This window comes from Bos taurus, chromosome 7 (assembly GCF_002263795.3).
Source record: "Bos taurus isolate L1 Dominette 01449 registration number 42190680 breed Hereford chromosome 7, ARS-UCD2.0, whole genome shotgun sequence".
Lineage (NCBI taxonomy): Eukaryota > Metazoa > Chordata > Mammalia > Artiodactyla > Bovidae > Bos > Bos taurus.
This window is the reverse complement of record NC_037334.1, coordinates 19749496-19775058: the sequence shown is the minus strand read 5'-3', so window position 1 is coordinate 19775058 and position 25563 is coordinate 19749496. Positions and strand designations below refer to the sequence as shown.

The 25563-nt window shown below is 51.5% G+C and overlaps 2 protein-coding genes across 4 annotated transcripts; one reads left to right on the top strand and one right to left on the bottom strand.

Moving 5' to 3' along the window:
- The first annotated feature begins 1747 nt into the window (after window positions 1-1747).
- On the top strand, window positions 1748-13553 carry FSD1 (fibronectin type III and SPRY domain containing 1). Its single transcript, NM_001081518.1, is given in 13 exon segments — window positions 1748-1775; window positions 2727-2822; window positions 2966-3097; window positions 4015-4116; window positions 4963-4985; window positions 5188-5309; window positions 5857-6066; window positions 10041-10139; window positions 10934-11093; window positions 11446-11525; window positions 12698-12949; window positions 13061-13149; window positions 13256-13553. Coding segments are annotated over 13 exon segments (1491 nt in total). The 5' UTR covers window positions 1748-1760; the 3' UTR covers window positions 13367-13553.
- A 554-nt stretch (window positions 13554-14107) lies between these two features.
- Window positions 14108-25563, bottom strand: STAP2 (signal transducing adaptor family member 2). Of its 3 annotated transcripts, XM_005208917.5 has the most exons (13): window positions 25361-25538; window positions 22533-22604; window positions 22285-22407; window positions 18183-18239; window positions 17591-17691; window positions 17009-17143; window positions 16621-16690; window positions 16428-16530; window positions 16220-16294; window positions 14834-14989; window positions 14655-14747; window positions 14499-14573; window positions 14108-14266 (listed from the first exon to the last, which is right to left on the bottom strand). In XM_005208917.5, the coding sequence occupies exons 1-13, from the start codon at window positions 25460-25462 to the stop codon at window positions 14205-14207; spliced, it is 1224 nt and encodes a 407-aa protein (XP_005208974.1). In that variant the 5' UTR covers window positions 25463-25538; the 3' UTR covers window positions 14108-14204.

Sequence of the window (25563 nt, the reverse complement as noted above, 5' to 3'; positions counted from 1 at the left end):
CACCCAGGCCAGCCAGCACACGTCCGGTGGCCACTACTGCTGGGGCTCCACTTCCTGTCACTGGTGCCTCAGTTTCCCTCTTTTTTTTTTCAAGGCGAAAGGCAATATGTATGTGTGATGGAGATAAAGTGAGTGAAAATCTTCCTAAAAGACTACAGAGGGGCTTCCCTGGCCGTCCAGAGGTTAAGACTTGGCCTTCCAATGCAGGCAGTGCGGGTTCAGTCCCTGCTTGGGGACCTAAGATCCCACATGCCGGGAAACCAAGAAACCAAAACATAAAACAGAAACAATATATTTTTTTTAATGTACATTTAAAAATTGTATTTGTTGATTCATCGTTGGTTGTACTGGGTCTTCACTGCTGCGTGTGGGCTTCTCCTGTTGGGGAGCACGGGCTCTAGGTGCACGGGCTTCAGTAGTTGTAGCCCATAGGCTTAGTTGCCCTGCAGCATGTGGAATCTTCCCTGACCAGGGATCGAATCCATGTCCCTTGCATTGGCAGGCATATTCTCAACCACTGGACCACCAGAGAAGTCCAAAACAAGAAACAATATTGTTAACACATTCAACAGTTTTTAAAAATGGTCGACATCAAAAAAAATATAAAAAAAAAAAAGACTCCATAAACATGCCTAGACTGGGGACACGTGGCAGGGCAGGTGAGAGAAGGAATGGGGAGGGGAGCAGATGGCACAGACCTGAGCAGGGGACCTAGTGGCAGCTTCTCAGCATCCATTATTTTGCCCCTAAGATGTTTTCTTTTGGGGTTCAGGGGAATGGATTTCTGCTAATGGTTTTCAGTCCTGAGGCAGGTAAGGCGGGTAACCTGCCCCTACAGCTGGAAGAAGTTTGCAGGAGGTGGGGCGCTTCATAGTCTCCAGACTTTCTCTCAGCCCTGCACCTATTACCCCTTGGCTAGCTGTACCCACCCCTGGAGGAGAAGACAGACTCCTAGACCTCAATGCCTCACTCCCAACCACAGCGTGACCTCTTTTTTTTTTTTAACCAGAAAGAAGAAGGTCAGTGTTCTTGGCAGAATTGTTCCCATCACTCACAGACAGGCCCCTGTGGTGGTGTTCTGCCCACATGTCATACACAGAGCTTACCAGCCTCCTCCTAGCCGTATGGATTCTGGGCAGGCAGAGAAGCTTCTGGAGGAGATGTGAGAGCCTGGGGCTCTGTGGGATGCACAGGTGTTCAGCTGTGATGTTGGGAGAGAAAGGCAGCATTGGAAGCTGATCATCCGCTTAGGCAAAAGACTTTGGCTTTTCAGTAAATGCGAGGTTTGAGTAGTCGTGGAGCCAGGTCTACGGGCCAGGCTGGAGGGCCGGAGCTGTGACAATGAAATTCCATTTTGAGTGGTAGCTGAGAAGTTGCAGGGGTGAAAGAGTTGGGAGACTGAGGCACAGAAGAACCAGGGACAGGCTCAAGGTCACAGGGCAGTTGAACCCAGGCATCCTGCCTCCCAGTTCTGAGCTCTCTCCAGCTCAGGCATCATTAGCAATATCACCTACGACGACCCAGACTCTGAGGGTCTCGGCTTTCCGCGACCCCAGCGCAAGACAGACTACATTTCCCAGCTTGCAGCGAGGGGCGCGCCTGCGCGCTGCGGCCAGTGATGGAGCGCTGACTGGGGGCACGGCGGCGGCGGCGGCGAGGGCTCGGCGGGCCATTGGCTACCGGCAGCAGCAAAGGCAGCTTGGGGACTAGAAGAGCGAGTGGGGCCCGCGGGTCGGGCCGGGCTGACCTGGGCTGCAGCCATGGAGGACCAGAAAGTAAGACCCGGGAGGGGCAGGGCGCGGTCCGAAGCGGGGGTGGACGAGAGGAGGGGGACCAGGTAATGCCGCAGCGTCCTCCCAGCTTCCCCGACCCCAGCTGCTCTGCGGCCGAAGCCCCACCCTCGCCGCAACCACGCCCGGATCTAGCCCCCCTTCTGGACGCCGCAGCCCCCCACCCTAGCCACGACCCACATCATCTTGGCCTGAGTTCAGGCGCATCCCCTTCATGGCCCCCACGCCTCCCCAGTATCGGGGACCCAGCCTTGACTCTATCACCCACGCCTTCCATCGGGACTGCGGACCAGGTGTCCCGACCCTGGCCACGCCCCGCCGCGGTGGGCGCCCCGCCAGCTCAGCACAGGTGACCCCCACCAATCTCGTGCCCCCAGGAAAAGGACCCGTGGGAGGCCTGGGTTTGGGCTGCAGGCCCTAGAAGCACCCACCCACGCCGGCCTCCTCTCCCGGCATCCCCTCCCCCAGACCTCCTTACCTTTCTCCACTTACCTGATTCCCTAGCGTCTCCCGTTTTCCAGATGAACCCATGTTCTGCGGGTATCCCTTTTCCTCTGGGGTCTCTTTCCCGGAGCTAGCTCCTTACCCCGATGATGCCCCCACCCCCCTCAGGATATAGTTACCTGGTTGAAGGCTTTGCACTCAGGCAGACCTGGCTGGGGCTCAGGGTCTGTGCTTCCTGAAAAGTTCTCTCAGAGCCTCAGTTTCCTCCCCTTTGAAATGGGTGGGCTCAATGTGCCCGATGCCTGCTGCTCCTGAGGGCTGTAGGGCCAGAGCTCCACCCAGGGCCTGCTCTTGTCTGGTGCCCAAGCTTTTTGGCACAGTGGCTCCCACATCCCTTCCCTGGATCCCTGGAGGACAGAAAGGGGGAGCTTCAAGTCAAGGAGCCCTGGCCAGGCTGAGAGACTTAGTTTGTGCATGCTTCTCTGGGGGCAGGAGGCTCTGAGGAAGATCATCACAACGCTGGCTGTGAAAAATGAAGAGATCCAGAGTTTCATTTACTCCCTCAAGCAGATGCTGCTGAACGTGGAGGTGAGGAAGTCACTCCTATCCCCAAGGTGGGGGGAAGGGCAGCTATAAAGGTAACCTGCCCTTGGGGACCCTGGGCCTTGCTGCCCATCTGAGCAGCAGCTTGGCCAGTCCTGGCAGCTCTGACCCCACCTTGTCTCTCCAAGGCAAACTCGGCCAAGGTGCAGGAGGACCTGGAAGCCGAGTTCCAGTCCCTCTTCTCCCTCCTGGAGGAGCTGAAGGAGGGCATGCTCATGAAGATAAAGCAGGACCGTGCCAGCCGCACCTATGAGCTGCAGGTGTGTGTGATTTGGGGCCGGGGCTGGGGGTGTTCTCCCAGACCCCCTCCCAGATGCCATCCCCTGCACACTCCCCAGAGCCCGACCGGCCTCAACATCTTCCTCCGAACCTGCTCCTCCTCTCTTGCCCCTTCCCAGAGGGGCCGCCAGTGTCCCTGGTGTCCTGAGCCAGACCATCCAGTGGTGTCAGCTCTTCCCAGCCCCCTCCCTGCCCATGACCTATCCATCCCTCACGCACCTGCTCTCCCTCTTAATCCCTTCTCCCCTGCATTGCTGCAGCCCCATCCCTACATCTGCTGTTCCTCCCCACCTGTCTTCATCTCGCACTTCCAATTTTTCAGCCCTTCCCACTGGTCCCTCAGATCTGAGGGCATCACTTCTTGCCAAACACTGGCTATGGCTCCTCTGGGGTCTCAGATTCCAAGCTGGGGTCACTAGGGCAACACCAGCACTTCTTGGGCCACCCCTTAACACCCTGGATGCCCATCCACAAGGAATGTGGAGCTCTAGGCTCAGATGTGACCTAGGCATGTCTGTTTCTTTTTAAAAATTATTCACTTATTTTATTTATATGGTTATTCTGGGTCTTTGTTGCAGCATGTGGAATCTTTAGTTACAGCACGTGGAATCTAGGTCCCTGACCAGGGATCGAACCAGTCGCCTTGCATTGGGAGCATGGAGTCTTAGCCACTGTACCACCAGGGAAGTCCCTGGACATGTCCTTTTCTAAGGAAGGGATCCCCAAATGGTTCTGATGTCCTGCCCGCAGAGAGGCCCAAACTCCCTCTAGCCTCCCTTTCCTACCTGGAGTTGGAGAAGGACATGGTACCCCAGATCCCCAAGGCGATGAGGAGCCCTGGGAGGCTCTGATGCCGTGGAGTAAGATGTCTCTTCTCTTGGTGGCATGGCTCCTGCAGAACCAGCTGGCTGCCTGCACGCGAGCCTTGGAGAGCTCCGAAGAGCTTCTGGAGACAGCCAACCAGACCCTGCTGGCCACTGACAGCAAGGACTTTCCCCAGGTGGGCGCCTCGGGAGCCAGAGTGGCCACCCAGATACGTTTGCATTTCAGATCAACCACGAGTAATGTTTTACTCTGATTATGGCCCATGCAGGATTTAGTCTGAGTACATCCTAAACACCATTGGTAGGACATATGCTAAAATAATAATTCTTTGTGGTAGATCTAAAACTCACAGGAAGCCCAGCTTGGTGCTCTGTGATGACCTAGATGGGTGGGATGGGAAGGAGGTAGGAGAGGAGTCCAAGAGGAAGCATGTATATATGTATCCATACAGCTGATTCACTTTGTTGTACAGCAGAAACTAATGTAACATTGTAAAGAAATTATACTCCAATTAAAAAAAAAAGAATGAATAAAATTTTTAGTATATCTCATGCAAATGTTTAGTGTAAGTATTTCCCAAATGTTGCCTGGGACATATTTACACTAAAATACTTATTCATTATTTGAAATTCAAATTTAACAAGGAATTAATTTTTTAGTAATATATGTCACGTCCAATATTTAGTGTAAGTATATCTGAAATATTGGATGGGGTCTACTTATATAAAAAGTATATATTTATTTATTGTTCATCTGCAATGCAAATTTAACTTTGTAGCCTATATTTTCATTTGCTAAATCAGTCAACTGTATGTACTGGGCACTAGGCGGGAGGTGGGGATAGGGGTGGGAGCCTGTCTTTGCCTCCCATCCCATCAGGGTCTGGCTAAGGCTTTCTGCCCCCATGCTGGGGCACTTTGACACATGGACACCCGACTGGGCCTCAGTCTTCTTGTCTGTGTAGTGGGTTTCTGATTCAGCCAACACAATTCTTTGGCTTTCGTTCTGTCCCTCTTTCTAGGCTGCCAAGCAAATCAAAGATGGGTAAGACGCTGGGACCTGGCTCCCACCCCATTGCCTCACCCCCATTGTGAAGGTGGGAACACCCAGGTGAGGGTCCCTTGGCCCAGAGCACCCGACCGCAACAAGGGGGAGGGGGCCCCCTACACACACCTCGGGGGACTAGGCCTGGGCGTCCACCTCCTTCCCTGCAGTGTGCAGGCTGCCTCCACCTCCTTCCCTGCAGTGTGACAATGGCCCCCGCCTTCCGGCTGTCACTGAAAGCCAAGGTCAGCGACAACATGAGTCATCTCATGGTGGACTTTGCACAGGAGCGGAGGATGTTGCAGGCACTCACATTCCTGCCTGGTGAGAGGGCAACTCACTGTATGATAGGGGGAAAAAATCCCAAAGTCTAGGAGAGAGCCCGGAGACAAGGCATGACAATCAGAATAAGGCTGACAACCATTTGTGAAAACTGCAGAAGGTCCCGCCCTGACTTGGAGCCCTGAGGATTCCCACCCCCCAGTGGGTGGAGCCACAGGGAAGCCCCACCCTGTGGTAGAGTCCTAAAGAATCCCCACCCACTAGGGGTGGAGTCCCATGGAGACCACACCCCAATTGGTAGCATTCTGGAAACTTACTACCTCTAAATGGTGGGATTTTCAGAGAAGCCCAAGTATTCGTTGGTTGAACCCTTAGAAAGCTCTTCTGTGCCTCACACCCTTTGGTGAAACCCTGAGGAGGCTCCACCCCCAGGCTACGGAACCCAGAGAAGCCCCGCCCCTAACCTGTTATCGGGAGGACGCCCAGACCCCAAGAAGGTCTAGTGGGTGGGCAGGGTTACATCCAGGCACGCCCCTTCAGGCTTCCCTGCCCCGCACCCTGACACCCCTGTCTCCTCTGTCCTGGGCAGTGCCTAGCGCCCCTGTGATTGACCTGACCGAGTCCCTAGTGGCCGATAATTGTGTAACCTTGGTATGGCGCATGCCAGACGAGGACAACAAGATTGACCACTTCGTGCTGGAATATCGGCGGACCAACTTTGAGGGCCCACCCCGCCTCAAGGAGGACCAGCCCTGGATGGTCATCGAGGGGATCCGGCAAACGGAATACACCCTGACCGGTAAGGGCAGCTCAGCTTTCCCCATCAGTCCACCTGGGGCTCGTGGACCATACTCAAGGCTCTGCTGGGCTGATGGAGAGTAACATATAATAAGGAAAACGATGCCGGGGACAGCCCTGCACCATGTACTGAGGGCTTACTATGTGCTAAGCATTTTACCCAGAAGCGACTTAGCAGCAGCAGCAGCAGCAGCAGCAGAAGCAATGAGTGTGTTATTGTCAGCTTTTTACAGATGAGGGAACTGAGTGAAGCACCTGGAAAGGGTGTGCTCCATCCCTGTCTTATCTCTATGACCCATCATTCATTCATTCATTTTGACTTATTTCCTGCAGGATACCAAGCACTGTCCTTACAGTAGTAAATAAAGTGCCTGAGAATCCCTCCTCTCATAGAACTGGTGTTCAGGGAACCGTCCTCCCAGGCTCTGAGGATTTCCTTGGAAGTTATACGAAAGCAGAAAGACTGGGGGAATCCATCCAGCTGATAGGAGAGGGTCTGAAGGAGGGTAAAATCAGGGGTCCCTAATGAGTTAAGAAACCATCCTGAGCCTGGGGAAGCCCTGAAGGGAGAATCTCCCTGACAAGATAACTATCACCAGGGCTCTTGGGCTATAATCAGCCTGCTCCCTATCTGTAATTAGCATACAAGCTTAATAATAAGCCTGCTAATTGCAGGAAAGAAAAGCCAGCAGCCGAGAAGAGGGCCTGAAAAGCTCTCAGCTTATCCTTTGCATGGAAATCAAAATAAACACACCTCATTTTCCCCCCGGTCTTTTTTAAAAAATTATTGTGGCAAAATACACATAAGGTAAAATCCACCATGGTCACTATTAAGTATGCAGATCAGCTATTCAGTAATTCAGTGCTACGATCACCCCACCATCCATCTCCAGAACTTCTTAGCTTGCAAAACTGAAACTGTCCCCATTCGTTTTTGTTACTGTTGTTGTTTGTTTTGTTTTTAAATTTTGGCCTTACCACATGGCTTGCAGGATCCTAGTTCCCTGACCAAGGATTGAAGCCGTGCCCTTGGCAGTGAAAGCACAGAGTCCTAAGCACTGGACCACCAGGAAATTCCCCTGTCCCCATTAGACACTAACTTCCATTCCTCTCTGCCTGGTCCCTGGCACCCACCATTCTAATTCCCGTCCCTGGGAATGTTGCTACTCTAAGTTCCTCATATAGATGGAATCATACAGGACGCCTGGCTTATGTCACTGAGCATCGTGTCCTCAAGGCTCGCCATGTTGTAGCAGGTGTTAGTTTCCTTTCTTTTTAAGGCTGAATAATATTTCATCGTGTACACACACACACACACACACACACACACACGCACACAGGGCTTCCTAGGTGACGCCAGTAGTAAAGAATCCACCTGCCAATGCAGAAGACTTAAGAGACGTGGGTTCAATCCCTGGGTCGGGAAGATCACCTGGAGAAGGAAATGGCAACTCACTCCAGTATTCTTGCTTGAGAAATCCTATGGACAGAGGAGCCTGGTGGGCTTCAGTCCATGGGGTCACAAAGAGTTGGACAGACTGAGCACATATTATATATCATATGTATACACAATGAAATATATATATATATATATATATATATATACATTGTATATATTCAGCTTTCTCCAGTAGTGGCAGCTTCCATAACTAGAGTTCGATACCAGAACCAGGAAGCTGACACGAGTATAGTCTGCAGGGTTGATTTACTTTCCATCAGTTTTACCAGTTTAGCACGCACTGATTTGCATGTACATGTGTAATCCTGTATGCAATTTTATCCCCTATGTAAATTTGTGTAACTACACCACAATCAAAGTGTAGAGCTTCTCCATCACAGGCTTCCGGATGCATCCACTTTACCCCTCTGGCCTTTTCCAAAATCCATAGTGAGCGAATTCCTCAGGGCAGGAAGTTGAATCCCTCACAAGACCTGTGATACTGAAGATGATCACTCACCTATGTAAACAACCCATGTGGTTATTTGCAATCCACCTACTATCTTGTTGACTGTTTGGAAGACAGGAGGGTTTTGGTTAAGTTCTTATAACTTATATTCCTTGGGCCATCTCATCTTTATGTGAACCCTGCTCAGTGTGGGGAAAATGATTGTTAGGTTGCAGACTAGGAAATAGACACCCACTGTGAAAAGTCGGATATGTTCACGATTCAGAATCCAAGCCTTCTGGGTGGTAGTCTTAGCTTCCCTGGGGGCTCAGAGAGTAAAGAATCTGCCTGCGATTTAGGAGACCTGGGTTCGATCCCTGGGTCGGGAAGATCCCCTGGATAAGGAAATAGCAACCCACTCCAGTATTTTCACCTGGGAAATCCAATGGACAGAGGAGCCTGGCAGGCTACACAGTTCATGGGGTCACAGAGTCAGACACGATAGAGCGACTAACACTTTCTACTTAGCGCTGGGGCAGTAGGTGGCGCTGCTGAGCAAACTACAGAACTCAGGAGGGGATTCAAGAAAGGGTGAGGTAGTCTGGGTGGGCACCTGGAGAAAGTAACAGCCAAGCCGAGGCCCAAAAGAGAAGCTGGGGAGACCGAGTTCCAGGCCAAGGAACCGCCTGATCAAGGGCTCATAGGACAGAACACTGAGCCTTTGTGTCTGGAACTAGTTAACTTTGCAAAGCGAACATCTCTAGGGAAAGGGGAGAAGAGGAATAGGGACTTTATCCTGAGGGCAAGGGGACCTATGAGAGGTTTCAGAACATGGATTTCTGAGTGCTGTTTGGAATGCCCAGAGAAGGCATCCGCAGGGAACACCCGGGGCAACTGGACACGTGGTCTGAGCTAGAGGTTGAGCTGTTTGTACCCTGTGGGTAGGCAGATAGTGTCTTAAGGGTAAGCAGGGTCTTAGACTGAGTCACCCAAACATTTGGCAGTACAGAGGAGCCTGCAAAGAAGACCAAGAGGGAGCAGTCAGAGGGGGCAGTCAGTAGAGGGCAATGCCATGACTGCCAAGGAAAAATTCCATGAAGGAAGGAGTGGTCAGCCAGGAGAACCTACTAGATGAGGACTGACAAGCCCAGAAGAGAGAGAGGGAATGAAGCCACTGAGAGAGGTCTGGACATATCTCCAAAGAGGTTTTGCACGAGGGGAAGACAGTTCAATAGTTGCTTTCATTTTTTTAAGATTAGAAGAAATTAATAATAACTTTTTAAAAGGATACTATTAGGGAAAATCTTTAAGGCACTGGTCATGGCTAGATGCAGGAGTTCCAGCATATGACTCACTCAGCTCAGTTCTAGACACTGTTGGCTCTGAGAAAGCAGACATTCTCAAGTAGGGTTGCCAACATGGTGGCAAATTTTCCCAGGAGTGGCTTCCTCCTAGTTGGCTGCTGCTGCTTCTAAGTAAGTCACTTCAGTCGTGTCCGACTCTGTGCGAGCCCGTAGATGGCCGCCCACCAGGCTCTCGTCTGGGATTCTCCAGGCAAGAACACTGGAGTGGGGTGCCATTTCCCTCTCCAATGCATGAAAGTGAAAAGTGAAAGTGAAGTCGCTCAGTCATGGCCGACTCTTCGCGACCCCATGGACTGTAGCCTACCAGGCTCCTCCGTCCATGGGATTTTCCAGGCAAGAGTACTGGAGTGGAGTGCCATCGCCTTCTCTGCCTAGTTGGCTAGTTCAGAGGAAAGAGGGACTCCACTCACTCTAATATCAGCCAGAGTCCCAGGGTAGATTCTGATTGACCTGTTTGGGTCATGTGCCTATTCCTGGACCAATTGCTGTGACTGAGCCTTAAAGCATCCTTAAAGCAGACTGATTGGCCAGTCTGGAATAGAGGTGGAGCCAAGTGATCCATAGCCCCACAGGTGAATGAAGACACGGATGATTTCTCAGGGTTACCATGTGGTCTACAAGATGCTCCTTAGAATGAGAGGTGGTGGGATGACTGTGGGGCACAAAGGCCTCTAATCTATCACTCAAAGAGTACACAATGGTAAGCCCTCTCTGTTGCCTTGCAGGTCTCAAGTTTGACATGAAATACATGAATTTCCGTGTGAAGGCCTGTAATAAGGCAGTTTCAGGCGAGTTCTCCGAGCCAGTGACCCTGGAGACACCAGGTGACTGACTCCCATACCTCCCCTCGCTGTGACTCCATAACCACTCACTCCCAGGGCTCCAGGGACTGGTGTCTAATGAGAATCTTCTAATCAGGGTTCTGTGGCCCTTTTTGCCCTGGTTGCCAGGAAGCTCAGTGCTCAATCCATAGTAGATTCCTTAGCCTGAGTGTCTGCTATAAATTTGGTATTGTTCTTTGCATTTGCAGTTGATCACATCATACCTGGATGGTTTTTACACACACACACTCCCCCTCTCTCTCTCTCTCTAACTCACTCTTCAAAAAAAAAAAAAAAAAGCTAAGTGCTCTATAGAATTGGAAATAGGGTATCAGTACTGAAGATAGATTTCTTAGCCCCCCACAGTGATACCTTTGCATGTTCGGGTAGGAAGTCCTTTCTGCACTCTAGCTTAGCTCTGTCATGCTATAGCACAGCTCCCTTTCTGGGATTAATCCCCAGTGAAAGCACAGGCCAGCACAGTGGTTTGAAATGGCTTCAGACCTGGGAGACCTTTAGGCAACTAGCCCTTGGCCTTCACTCCTCTGGCTACATGTTCTGCCCTCTCCACCCTTCCCTGTCCCGTCTTTTGGTGCCTTTCTGCCTGTTGTCTCTATATCTCTCCATCTCTGAACCTTTGTGCATTTGTCTCTTTTTCTCTCTCTTGGTCTTAGTCTCTGTTTCTTTGTTTCTTTCTGTTCTCTGTCCCTGTCATGGTCTGCCTTAGTCACTGTCTGTCTCTCTCTGTGTCTCTGGGTTTTCCCATCTCTGTGACTCCTGTGTCTGCCTGGCCCCAGCGTTCATGTTCCGCCTGGATGCGTCCACATCCCACCAGAACCTGCGGGTGGATGATCTCTCCGTGGAGTGGGACGCCATGGGCGGGAAGGTGCAGGATATCAAAGCTCGCGAGAAAGATGGCAAGGGGCGGACGGCGTCTCCCGTCAACTCCCCAGCCAGGTAGCCCGCCCTCTCCCCTCCCTGAGTCTCTGGTGGAGGAGATCAAGCTGGACATGGACATACAGAATCCAGTATGGTCAAGGCTGGGGTAGGGGGAGGGACATGGAGTGGGGGGAGCCCAAAGAGTGAATAAGGGAGAGGAATCTTTGAAGTGGGTTTTGATGGTCAAATAGGATTTTTCCAGATGAGGAAGGGCACAGGTATGTTCCAACATGAGAGACCCTGTGTATGAAAAGAACCACACACAGTCCAGGAAAGATGAAACGTTCATGGTGACTGGGGTGGACCAGGGAAGCCCTCCTATGGGAGAGGTGAGGTCTGATTGAGACTTCCCCCTCCCTGTCACCCACAGAGGTACTCCATCTCCCAAGAGGATGCCCTCAGGTCGTGGGGGACGGGATCGCTTCACAGCTGAGTCCTACACGGTGCTGGGTAAGGAGGAGGGAAGACAGGACTAGAAAGAAGTCTGGGCAGGGGCCTGATAGGGGTTGGTGGGAGGGAATTCCTTTGGCTGGGGAAACAAGCAGGTGTCAAAAAGCTTCTATGGGAACAGTACCAGTGATGTGTTATTGTGACGTTGGGGGAATGGGAAGATTTGGGGCTGAGGGATCATTGGGGGAAAGTCAGAACTTATGGATGCTCTAGACTGGGGAGGGCTGAGCAGTAGCTTGAGGGGGAATTTCCTGAAGTCTGTGGAGTAGATGAGACCCAGGGAGTAGCTGAGACTCGGGGAGTAGCTAGAAAGAATAGTTGCCTGTGGCTAGCCAGGTTTGTGGAGGAGCTGAAGCAAGACATGGGCTCAGGGAAGTGGCTTAAGGTGAGTGGAGGAGCCAGAGAGTAGCTGAGTCTGAAAAGTGGAGAGAATGACTAGGGTGAGAGATGTGGTTGGCACCACAGGACTGATTGGATCCTGTGGAGGAGAAGCTGGAGTCTGAGGAGGAACAGGAGTTCCTGGAAATCACCACTGTCCTGAAAAAAACCTCGAGAAAGGGGTCAGGATCTATGCAGAAGCCAGTGTGGTCTGTAATACCTGGGAGGCGATGAGGGTCGGAGATGAAGTTAGGGAGTTGCTGGTTTCTTTTTTAATTTTTTTTGGCTGTGCTGGGTCTCAGTTGCGGCACTCAGGATCTTTAGTTGTGGCATGCAAACTCTTAGTTGTAGCATGTGGAATCTAGTTCCCTGACCAGATTCCAGGGTGGAACCCAGATCCCTGCATTGGGAGAGCGGAGTCTTAACCACTGGACCACCAGGGAAGTCCTGGGAGTAGCTGGTTTCCTGGGCTGAATGAGGAGCTGAGATATGGTCTGGTGGGGCAGAAGTGGGTGGAGAAGCTGCAGCGCAGGAATAGCTAGATGGGAAAATCACTGAAGTCACAAGAATCTGGATCCAGGATCCTGGGAGGGTGTAGATTAACTGATATCTCGCTGAGACTTGGTGACTTATCTGGGCTTGGTCAGATATCTAGTATCTTAGTATCTAGGGAGGCATGGGATAGCTGGGGACCGGGCAGTGTCTGGAGGAAAGAGCTGGGGTCTGGCTGCCCGTTTTGAAAGGGCACCCAGGAGCCAATTCTACCCAGTCTCCCTGCCTGCCCCATCCCCCAGGGGACACGCTGATTGACGGCGGGGAACATTACTGGGAGGTGCGCTACGAGCCAGACAGCAAGGCGTTTGGCGTGGGGGTGGCCTACCGTAGCCTGGGCCGCTTCGAGCAGCTGGGCAAGACGGCTGCGTCCTGGTGCCTGCACGTCAACAACTGGCTGCAGGTCAGCTTCACTGCCAAACACGCCAACAAGGCCAAGATGCTGGACGCCCCCGTGCCTGACTGCCTGGGCGTGCACTGCGACTTCCATCAAGGTGATCCCCTCCGAGCCCTGGCTGGCCTCTGGCCACCCTTCTCCACTGTTCTACTATCTCTGCCCAAACCTCTCTCACCGGTCCCTTTGTCGCTCTGGCCCTCCACTCTAGGCCTCCTGTCCTTCTACAATGGCCGTACCAAACAGCTGCTGCACACCTTCAAGGCCAAGTTCACACAGCCGCTGCTCCCAGCTTTCACGGTGAGGCCTTGTCAGGGGCCCAGGGAAGGAAGATCAGGGTGGCGCGAGGGTTGGCTTTCCTGCTGAGCCTGTCTGTCCCCTTCTCCCTGCCCTAACTGTCCCTCAGGTGTGGTGTGGCAGCTTCCATGTGACGACTGGCCTGCAGGTCCCCAGCTCCGTGCGTTGCCTGCAGAAGCGGGGCAGTGCCACTAGCAGCTCCAACACCAGCCTCACCTAGGCCCCTGGACTGCCCATCAGCGGGCAGATTTCGGGGGCCGCCTCCAGGCCTCGACTGTTTGAGCTGGGCACCCTCCTCTCACTTGCTGCTTGGAGCCTTAACTCCTGATGGGGGGTCACTGATGGAGAGTGGGCACCCAGGTCAGGCCCTCCTCCTCACCTCACCTCCTAATAAAGGTCAAACACTGGCCAGGCGGTGCTGCTGGTTTTTTGGGGCTGGGTGGCACTGGCTGTGCCTGGTCCTCTCCAGACCTCAGCTTTCTCAGCCATAAAATGGGAAATTTCTTGGGAATTCCCTGGCAGTCCAATGGTTAGGACTCTGTGCTTTCACTGCAGAGGCCTGGATTCAATCCCTGGTCGGGTAACTAAGATCTCACAAGCTTGTTGTTTAGTCCCTGTCAGGTCGGACTCTTTGAGACCTGATGGACTGTAGCCCGCCAGGCTCCTCTGTCCGTAGGATTTCCCAGGCAAGAATACTGGAGTGGGTTGCCATTTCCTCCTTCAGGGGAGCATCCTGACACAGGGATTGAACCCGTGTCTCCTGCGTTGCAGGCGTATTCTTTACCACTGAGCCACTAGGGAAGCCCCCTACAAGCCATGAGGCATAGTCATAAAAAAGGTGGGAGCTTTTCTTACAGGGTGAGGAGGCAGGTTTTGCTGAACTGAGGACCACTGGAACCAGCTGTGGGCAGTCATCTAACAGACCCCGCACCACCCACCCAGCCAAGCCAAACACAGCTCCTGGGGTTGCTTGAGCTTTAATTCTGGGAGGAGGGATCCACCTGACTGGTGTGTGGTGCTTGGAGATGGACCCGCTGGTCTGCCATGCGCTCAGCTGCCTACTCCAGTGCCCGCCTCTTCTGCAGTTTCTCTTCCAGTTCTGCTGTCACATCTGCCAGCCCTGAGAATGAGGGTAAGGGTACCTGAGGCTCCAGTGGCACCAGAGACCCCCAATCTAGGCTTTCCCTGCTTATATCCACCCAGGATCACTGCAGCGTAAGATGAAAATGTGTTCAGTGGCCATGAGGAACTTCAAGATGGACACAGCAGAGCATTAAACCAAGCACAGAGTGCTCCAGAGTGTGACCACCTGGGTTCCCCACTTGAAAAGCCCTCTTACATTGACCCCTTACCTGTGGTGGGCGAGAAAGCCTGTGCTGAGCTGGCTGCCAGCTTCTTGGCTGGGCCACTGTTGAGGCCTTTGGGCTCTGCAGGAACAGACAGATGAAGGCTGAGGCGCACCCTCAGCTGGACAGGGGAGGGGCTTGGAGGAGGGACCCCTCCCATACCTGACTTGGGCACAGTAGGTGGCTTTGGAAGCTTTGCCTGTAGCTTGACCAACCGCCTGGGCTTTGGAACAACTAGTTGACTGGGGGAAGGCACTGCGTGGACAAAGATGTAGTATGTCACATCCAGTCACCAGCTTGCTACCTCTTGCCAGCTCTAGCCACCCCGGTCCCCTACCCACCATCCTCGTTCATGTAGCTGGCAGCTGGGGTGTCTCCAATGGGGATGACATAGTTGTTATCCTGGTCCGGTAGTGGAGGCAGCTTGTCCAGACTGGGTGCAGGCGTGATGGATGTGGGAGGCAGCTGCTTAGGGCCACCCTTGGGGGGTGCAGGACCTGGTGGGAAACTGTGGTCACTGTCGGGGCCCATGTGGAACAGAGACACCAGTGGGGATGTGTGTGTGCACACCTGGATACAGGCCTATGTGTCCATGCATGTGTGTCTGGGCATGGGCCTGTTTATGTCTGTGGATGTGTGTCCCTAGGTAGCAATGCATGGACACTGGGTGAATTTCATAAGTTGAAAGTAAGTAAAGGGTTTCCCTGGTAGCTCAGGCTGTAAAGAATCCACCTGCAATGTGGGAGACCTGGGTTCAATCCCTGGGTTGGGAAGATCCCTGGAAGAAGGCATGGCAACCCACTCCAGTATTCTTGCCTGGAGAATCCCCATGGACAGAGGAGCCTGGTGGGCTACAGTCCATGGGGTCAGAGTCAAACATGACTGAGCGACTAAGCAAAGGGTTTATACTCTTGTGCATGCATGACACCTCATGGATGCTAAGGTACGTGCTACAGCATTTGTCTGTATTAGTGTATACACACATGTATCTGTAAAGGTCTGAATTTGTGCTCACGAGTGGATATGTCTGCAATTTGTGTGTACACACATGATTGTGACTTGAAGTATATATATGTGTGCTATATGGGACTGGAACTGTATGACACCCATGTTTATGCATGGGTGGAGCCACTGTCTACATAGGAACTTCTCATTATGCAGGTGGACACACACAGGTTTATGTTCATGAGTGGCATGTGTGTGTGTATGTACATTTGTGTACATTGTACATACATTTGTGTATGTGTCATGCATGCAGGGTCCTCAGCATCTGCCCAGCCCAGGGAAGACCATACTGCTCATCCCACAGACCTTTCCACTTTTCCAATCTCTTCCTTTTGCTCCATAATCTGGACCACCTCCCAGCCTGATTTCCCATCTCTTCCTAATGAAATCCTTTGAGAACTTTAGCAAACACCCACTCTTCCAAGAAGACTTCCCCCCGACTCTGCCCATCCTCCTCTTCTCCCCAACTCTAGGTTGCGCCCCCACCCCCGCACTCCCCCACCCCTCGCCTTCCAGCTTCAGGTTCAACCCCTCAGGATTGCGAGTGTGTGCGCCCAGCCCTGTCCATTCCCTCCATAACCTGGAAGCACGTAGAGGACAGGGTCTGGGTACTTTCTGGGTCCCTGCAACTCTAGGTACAAGACTGGGCACAGGTGGAGCCATGAGAGTCCTAGGTCCTTTCCCACTCTGCCCCAGCGGCGTCCGCGGGGAGGGGGCATCACCTGGGCCGGAGGTGGAGGGGGCCGAGGGCGCCACCCACACACTCTCGCCATTCTCTTTATCCGCCTCCACGAAGCCTGGAACAGAGAGGGCGGCCTGGAGGAGGCACGGCAGCTGGGGGCTGACCCAAGGGTGTCCGGGTTGGGGAGGCGGCGGGAGAGGCGTGGACTGAGCCCTCCCTCCAACCTAGTTCCCTGAGGTTCTACCAACCTATCACTTTATCATAGTCTTCATCCAGCAGGAAGGGCACCAGCGCCTTATTAGAGTACGACACGAAATAGTTGACCACTGCTTCGAGCGAGGTGCAAGAGAACTAGGGTCAGAGAGGGGATGCTATCAGGGCCGGCGTGGAAGGGGTGCAGCCCACGCCGTTGCGCTTCCCCGGACCCGGCCCAATGCTCACCGGCTCCTCCACGTCGATTACGTATTTGGCGCCCTCGCGCTTCACCTTGTAGTGCCTGACCATCGGCGTCCTGACAGGATAGGGGGCGAGTGCATGACCTGGCTGAGGACAAGGAAGGGCCCGTCCCTCGCCCGGGCCCCGCCCCCAAGAAGGGCCTAACCCTAACCACCCCACATCCTGGCGTGGCTCTCGGCGTGGGACTAGGCCCTCAAAAGACTCCACCTTCAAGAAAGACCCTGCTCCTGGCAGTGTCCTCCGGGAGAACCAAGCCCTGAGGGATTCCACTAGGAGGGCCCTCCCAGGCCCCATCCACAATGTGACACCGCCCCGCTACCCGACCACGCCCCTGTACCCGACGCCCCGCCCACCCGGAGCCGCGCATGCGCACCCATTGAGCGTCTGAAGCGTTGTGACTGACACGCCGTCCGTGCCGTCCCCGCTCGGCCGCAGCAGTAGGTTCCCGCACTCAGGGTAGCGCTCCAGGAGCAGTTGCGCCTCCAGTCGGCTCACTTTCAGGAAGCACCTGGGGCGAGCAGCGTCACTCACAGGTGCAGGCCCCGCCCCCAGAGACACAGCCACGCCCTCCAAACGTAACCCCGCCCCTGGGCACCCAGCCAAGCTCACCTAGCCGTCACCTGGTCCCTGGAGACCCTGCCTAACCACCCCCCCTCCCCCCCACAGACCCAGACTCTGCCTCTGCAAGCCCATGCCTGCCCTCCGGGAACGGAGGCCAACACTCAGAGCCCCACACCCGCCACCCCGGCATCTAAACCCGCCCCTGAAGACCCAGACCCGCGGTCAGGAACCCAGAACCGCCCCAAACACCCAGTCGGGCTCCCAACTGTGGGGACCCAATCCCCACCCCTGCCCGGATGTACCCAAGACCCAACGCCAGGAGACCCCATTCACTGCCCTCTGCGGCCCCATGTTCTCCAGCCCGCCACCATCCTGCAGACCCACGGGCGCTTACGACGGCATCTCGAGCACACGGCGGGCCTCCTCTTTGGCCAGGGCCTCGGACATCATGTACAGGTGTCCTGGCAGCAGCGTCAGGTTGGACGGGACGCGGAGCTGAACGGGGATTGGGGCGATCAGGAAATGGGCGCCTGTGACCGTGTCACAGGGGGCACACTGAGGCAAAGGTGCGGATGTAGCCAGGATGGAACCCAGGTCTGGACGGGGCTCCCGAGCCGCCTGACACCTCAGGGGCAGAGAGGTCTTAAAGAGGACTTCCGTGAGGGGGACGGACAGAGCAAATGCTAGCATGGAGGATCTCAAACTCAACAGCCTGTAGGGCCAGACGGGGAGCAATTGAGTAACATAGAAATCGGGGCTGTTTTCTAACACTCCTGGTTTTTAAACGACAGCAGCTGACTTTTAAATTTATAGCACTTTGTTGGCAAAACAAAACGCAGATAGTTTACACCTGGTTCAGAGGCCGCCAGTTTGAGACTAAGGAGGAGGTTGAGAGGTTTGTTTGGGGAACGGACATTTTAAAAAGGATTTCTGAACAGGCCAAGTGGGGAAGGAGAGAGAGAAGGGCCGGGGTTAACCACTCTTACCTCCACTACTGTCAAGATGAAGCCTTTCCACATCTCCCGAGACTCCAGGCTCTCTACCTGGGGAGCAAAAGAAAAAGTATGCCTGGCTGATGAGCCTTGGTCTACCCATCTGTGAAATGGGAGTAAGGAATAAGCATCCCTGTGTCTGAGGGTTGTTTAATGAAAATTAAATGTTAGAACAGGTTAATTTAGAATGATGTCTGAATATAAGTCCTTAGTAATATGGGGGTACTATTCTTTAATGTTATTACATCAACTATTTTTAATATAATTAATTTATTTTTGGCTGTGCTGGGTTTTCATTGCTGCACGCAGGCTTTCTCTAGTTGCAGTTTGCAGGCTTCTTGTTGCAGTGGCTTCTCTTGTCACAGATCATGGGCTCTAGGACAAATGGGCTTCAGTAGTTGTGGCACTTGGGCTCAGTAGTTGTGGCGCATACCGTTGCTCCACAGCAGGTGGAATCTTCCTGGACCATGTCACCTGCATTGGCAGGTGGATTCTGAGCCACTGGACCACCAGGGCAGTTCACATCCACATTTCAAAAAAAAAAACACACATAGATCATACCTCTCCTATGTGTGAAACCCTCCCTTGATTTCTACCTCCCTCAGGGTTAAAACCCAGGCCCTCCTTGTGGCCCACAGGTCTTACACAACCTGTCCCATCCCCTCCCTGCCCTCATGCCCTCCAGCTTTCCTCCTTTCTTACTCTGCTCCAGCCACAGTGGCTTTCTCACTGTTCCTCCAACATGCCAGGCATAGTTCAGCCTCAGAGCCTTTGCACATGCTGTTTGTACTGCTGAAGTTGTTTCTCAGATCTCTACACTGCTGGCTTCCTCACCTCCTTCAGGTCTTCAATAAGAAGACCTATAGATTTAAGGGCCTAGATCTGATAGATAGAGTGCCTGATGAATTATGGAATGAGGTTCGTGACACTGTACAGGAGACTGGGATCAAGACCATTCCCATAGAAAAGAAATGCAAAAAAGCAAAATGGCTGTCTGGGGAGGCCTTACAAATAGCTGTGAAAAGAAGAGAAGTGAAAAGCAAAGGAGAAAAGGAAAGATATAAACATCTGAATGCAGAGTTCCAAAGAATAGCAAGAAGAGATAAGAAAGCCTTCTTCAGCAATCAATGCAAAGAAATAAAGGAAAACAACAGAATGGGAAAGACTAGGGATCTCCAAGAAAATCAGAGATACCAAAGGAACATTTCATGCAAAGATGAGCTTGATAAAGGACAGAAATGGTATGGACCTAACAGAAGCAGAAGATATTAAGAAGAGATGGCAAGAATACACAGAAGAACTGTACAAAAAAGATCTTCACGACCCAGATAATCACGATGGTGTGATCACTGACCTAGAGCCAGACATCTTGGAATGTGAAGTCAAGTGGGCCTTAGAAAGCATCACTATGAACAAAGCTAGTGGAGGTGATGGAATTCCAGTTGAGCTATTCCAAATCGTGAAAGATGATGCTGTGAAAGTGCTGCACTCAATATGCCAGCAAATTTGGAAAACTCAGCAGTGGCCACAGGACTGGAAAAGGTCAGTTTTCATTCCAATCCCAAAGAAAGGCAATGCCAAAGAATGCTCAAACTACCGCACAATTGCACTCATCTCACATGCTAGTAAAGTAATGCTCAAAATTCTCCAAGCCAGACTTCAGCAATACGTGAACCGTGAACTTCCTGATGTTCAAGCTGGTTTTAGAAAAGGCAGAGGAACCAGAGATCAAATTGCCAACATCCGCTGGATCATAGAAAAAGCAAGAGAGTTCCAGAAAAACATCTATTTCTGCTTTATTGACTATGCCAAAGCCTTTGACTGTGTGGATCACAATCAACTGTGGAAAATTCTGAAAGAGATGGGAATACCAGACCACCTGATCTGCCTCTTGAGAAATCCGTATGCAGGTCAGGAAGCAACAGTTAGAACTGGACATGGAACAACAGACTGGTTCCAAATAGGAAAAGGAGTTCGTCAAGGCTGTATATTGTCACCCTGCTTATTTAACTTATATGCAGAGTACATCATGAGAAACGCTGGACTGGAAGAAACACAAGCTGGAATCAAGATTGCCGGGAGAAATATCAATAACCTCAGATATGCAGATGATACCACCCTTATGGCAGAAAGTGAAGAGGAACTAAAAAGCCTCTTGATGAAAGTGAAAGTGGAGAGTGAAAAAGTTGGCTTAAGGCTCAACATTCAGAAAACGAAGATCATGGCATCCGGTCCCACCACTTCATGGGAAATAGATGGGGAAACAGTGGAAACAGTGTCAGACTTTATTTTTCTGGGCTCCAAAATCACTACAGATGGTGACTGCAGCCATGAAATTAAAAGACGCTTGCTCCTTGGAAGGAAAGTTATGACCAACCTAGATAGCATATTCAAAAGCAGAGACATTACTTTGCCAACAAAGGTCCGTCTAGTCAAGGCTATGGTTTTTCCAGCGGTCATGTATGGATGTGAGAGTTGGAATGTGAAGAAAGCTGAGCACGAAACAATTGATGCTTTTGAACTGTGGTGTTGGAGAAGACTCTTGAGAGTCCCTTGGACTGCAAGAAGATCCAACCAGGCCATCCTAAAGGAGGTCAGCCCTGGATGTTCATTGGAAGGACTGATGCTAAAGCTGAAACTCCAGTACTTTGGCCACCTCATGCGAAGAGTTGACTCATTGGAAAAGACTCTGATGCTGGGAGGGATTGGGGGCAGGAGGAGAAGGGGACGACAGAGGATGAGATGGCTGGATGGCATCACTGACTCGATGGACATGAGTTTGGGTAAACTCTGGGAGTTGGTGATGGACAGGGAGGCCTGACGTGCTGCGATTCATGGGGTTGCAAAGAGTCAGACACGACTGACAGACTGAACTGAACTGAATAGTTAGCGATGTTGAACATCTTTTCACGTGTCTCTTGGCCATTTGTATGTCTTTGGAGAGATGTCTATTTAGATATTCCATTTTTTGTTTGAGTTGATTGTTTTTTTGATATTGAGCTGTATGTATATTTGGGAGATCAATCCTATGTTGGTCATATTGTTTGCAAATATTTTCTCCCATTCTATAGGTGTCTTTTGGTTTTTTAATGGTTTCTTTTGCTGTGAAAAACCTTTTAAGTTTAATTAGGTCCCATTTGTTTATTTTTGTTTTTATTTCCTTCACTCTAGGAGCTGGATCCAAAAAGATACTGCTGCAATTTATGTCAAAGAGTGTTCTATGTTTTCCTCTAGGAGTTTTATAGTACATAGTCTTAGATTTAGGTGTTTAATCCATTTTTAGTTTATTTTTGTGTATGGTGTTAGCATATTAAAAAGCAGAGACATCACTATGCTGACAAAAGTCCATATAATCAAAGCTATGATTTTTCCAGTAATCATGTACAGATGTGAGAGTTGGACCATAAAGAAGGCTGAGAGCCGAAAAATTGATGCTTTTGAATTATGGTGCTGGAGAAGACTTTTGAGAGTCCCTTGGACTGCAAGGAGATCAAACCAGTCAATCCTGAAGGAAACCAGCCCTGAATATTCACTGAAAGGGCTGATGCTGAAGCTGAAGCTCCAAAACTTTGGCCACCTGATGTGAAGAACTGACTCACTGGAAAAGACCCTGATGCTGGGAAAGACTGACAGCAGGAGAAGGGGATGACAGAGGACGAGATGGTTGGATGTCATCACTGATTCTATGGACATGAGTTTGAGCAAGCTCTGGGAGTTGGACAGGGAGGCCTGGCGTGCTGCAGTCCATGCGGTTCACAATGAGTCGGACACAAATTAGTTCTTAGCACAGGAATTTTAAATTGTGTTAGTCACTGCTGTGACTAAGAAGAGTGTCTGGAACACAATAGGTGCTCAATAATGTTAGCTGAAGATTGAATGATGGCAGTTGCGGTCCTTGTGGATCAGATTGTGTTCTGGGGATTTTACACATATTATCTCATTTTTCACTTGTAGAAACTGAGGCCCAGAGAGGTTAATGATTTGCCTAGTGATACAAACCCAGTGATAAATTCTGTGTGACTTTGTGTTGGTATGTGTTAATGGTGGGTGTGACATGGAGGAAGGGTCTCCCACCAGCCACCCTTAAGAGACTTACCTTGAACTTGATCTCCTGGTTCCGAAGGACCAAGCAGAAGTGGGTGCTAGGGTCATGGGAGTTTCCCCAGGGAGCCTCATCTGTGAGCTTCACAAAGCCTCCTAGATCTAGCTTTTCCACATGCTGGGAGCACAGAAGACAGAGTTTGAGTGCCTCATCCCCCCCAGCTAGGACATCCTGTCCACACCCTCTGTTAGGTCCTAGGGTCAAGGGCAGGCCAATTCTTGAGGCTTCATTTCCATCCTTACCTTAGTGTCCCGATTGCTATTGTAGAAATACAGAGTCAGGCCCTGAAGGCCTGCCCAGAACTTCTTGTAATCCTGTGGACCAGAGGTGGAGAAAGAGAGGGAGGTGAGGTGGCAGAGCTGGGCACCTCCATCCTTCTCTATCTCAGGACCTTTGCACCTTCTGGCCTCTTTGCCAAAACATGCTTCTCCCAGATCTTTACATGGTTTCCTTCATCACCTACAGCCACCAGGGCAGCCCACAGAGAAAGCAGAGGCACTAAAATCTTTCAGAGAAGAGAAATTAGCACCCTCAGGTAGAGACAGACCCTGGGCCAAGAGATTGCAGAGGAGAGAGGACTTCAAATTGCTAAATTGGGGAAGACTTCCTGAAAGAGGAAGTAAATTAATGAGTCCGTAAGGGCTTCCCTCAGAGAAGGCAATGGCACCCCACTCCAGTACTCTTGCCTGGAAAATCCCATGGACGGAGGAGCCTGGTAGGCTGTAGTCCATGGGGTTGCTAGGAGTCAGACACGACTGAGCGACTTCACTTTCACTTTTTACTTTCATGCATTGGAGAAGGAAATGGCAACCCACTCCAGTGTTCTTGCCTGGAGAATCCCAGGGACAGCAGAGCCTGGTGGGCTGCCATCTATGGGGTCGCACAGAGTTGGACACGACTGAAGCGACTTAGCAGCAGCAGCAGAAAGGGCTTCCCCGGTGGCTCAGATGGTTAAGAATCTGCCTACAATGCAGGAGACCAATGGGGGCTCAATCCCTGGGTTGGGAAGATCCCCTGGAGAAGGGAATGGCTACCCATTCTAGTATTTGGACAGAGAAGCCTGGTGGGCTACAGTCCATGGAGTCGCAAATAGTTGGACATGACTGAGTGACTAACACTTTCACAATGAGGATAGCTCTTATATTGACAGTGATCATCTATCCATCGAGCCACCTATTGATTCAGCCATCCATCCATTCTTTTATCCACTTATGTCCTCACCCATCCACCTGTGTACAGGCATGCTTCATTTTATTGCACTTCACAGATATTGTGGGGTTTTGTTTTTAAACAAATTAAACATCTGTGGCTATTCTGAGTCAAAGAAGTATCTACTGGTGTCATTTTTCCAAAAGCATTATTTTTAAATTAAGTTATGTACATTGTCTTTTTAGGATACAGTGCTATTTCACATGCCCTGGAGCCCATGGTCTGCCAAAAGAGAAGCCACTACAATGAGAAGTCCATGCACCGCAACTACAGAGTAGCCTCCCCTGACTTTAACTAGAGAAAGCCCTCGAACAGCGACAAAGACCCAGCACAGCCAAAAATAAATAATTAATTAAAAAGAAAGCAGATGATTATGAGCTGATTTTTAAAAAGATATAGTGCTATTACATACAACAGGATACAGACTAGTGTCAACATAACTTTTATAAAGCACTGGGAAATGAAAAAAAATTCATATGGCTCACTTTATCGCAATATTTGCTTTATTGTGGTGATCCAGCACCAAACCTGCAGTGTCTCCCAAGTATATTTGTGCTTATGCATCCTTTCACCTGTCGGTTCTGGAGATGGACATGGCACCCCACTCCAGTACTCTTGCCTGGAAAATCCCAGGGACGGAGGAGCCTGGTGGGCTGCCGTCTATGGGGTCGCACAGAGTTAGACACGACTTAACGACTTCACTTTCACTTTTAACTTTCATGCGTTGGAGAAGGAAATGGCAACCCACTCCAGTATTCTTGCCTGGAGAATCCCAGGGACAGAGGAGCCTTGTGGGCTGCCATCTATGGGGTCGCACAGAGTCAGACACTATTGAAGTGACTTAGCAGCAGCAGCAGCAGCACCTGTCTGTCCACCCATTCACCCATCTGTCCATCTATAGATACATCCTAGATACACACATACATTTAACTATCATTTACTGAAGAACTACTGTGTGCCAGGCACTGGGAAGAAAGCAGTAAGTGGACAAACTCATCTGCTTTGTCATACACCAGCTATGTGTCACCCCCTGAATGCTGTTTAAGCTCTTCGTGCCTCTACTATAAAATAGTAGATAATTATGGTACCTGCCTAGGACTTCCCTGAAAGTCCAGTGGTTAAGACTCTTGACTTCCACTGCAGGGGGGGTGGATTTGATCCCTGGTTGGGGAACCAAGATCCCCCACATGCTTTGAGGTGTGTTCACAGATAAATAAACCTCTTTCTTAACCCCTGAGATCTCCTGCCTCTGGTGCTTTCTAGGCTGGGGAGGATTTGAATGCATGAAGGTAGAAGGAAAGGAGGAAACTTCCAGGGCAAAGGCAGGGAAAAGGGTGCTTGGTTTGGGTTCTAGTGGCGGATGAGGGTGGGCCTTAGCGGAATGGAGGAGTTGAGCTTTATTCTGAGAAGGACACACACACACTCATTGGGCCCCTGACTGGCAACAGCCCCCAGTACCTCTCACTGTCCCCACCTGCAATCTGTATGGACCTTGACCCCTGTGGCTAAGGTTCACAGAGTTAGTTCAGGGCTGGGGGAGGAGGGATGGGGGGTAGGGAGTGGTGTCAGAAGACACCCCCCTCCCCGCCCCCACCGCCATTTCCTTGAGAAAGTCCCTATTCCTGTTTATATCTGAGATTCAGAAAGAGACCAGTCCAAGCGGGGAGAGACAGAAAGAGAAAGAGCTTAGATCAGAGACAGACAGACAGACAGACAGAACCTTTCCCAGCCCCCAGTCTATGCCTTGCCCCAACCAGCACCCACCTCATCCTCCTCAGCAGGCTGGGGAGGTCTAGGTTCAGAGAGGTGCCGCACCTGCCCAGGGGCCACCCAGCAGTGCCAGCTCCCCAGCCTGTCTTACCCGATCTCGGGGTCCCTTCTTCTCCAGGAAGCTCTCATAGTAGTGCAGGGGCAGGGCGCTCTTGGGCTTGGGGACCCGGGGCGGGCTCAGGGCCAAGGCCATGACGGGCCAGGGTCCTTGGCCCGGCCTGGCCTCTCCCTCCAGCGGGTGCTCCAGCTGAGCCAGGAAGCTGAGAAACAGGTTCCAGGGGAATTTCCTCTCTC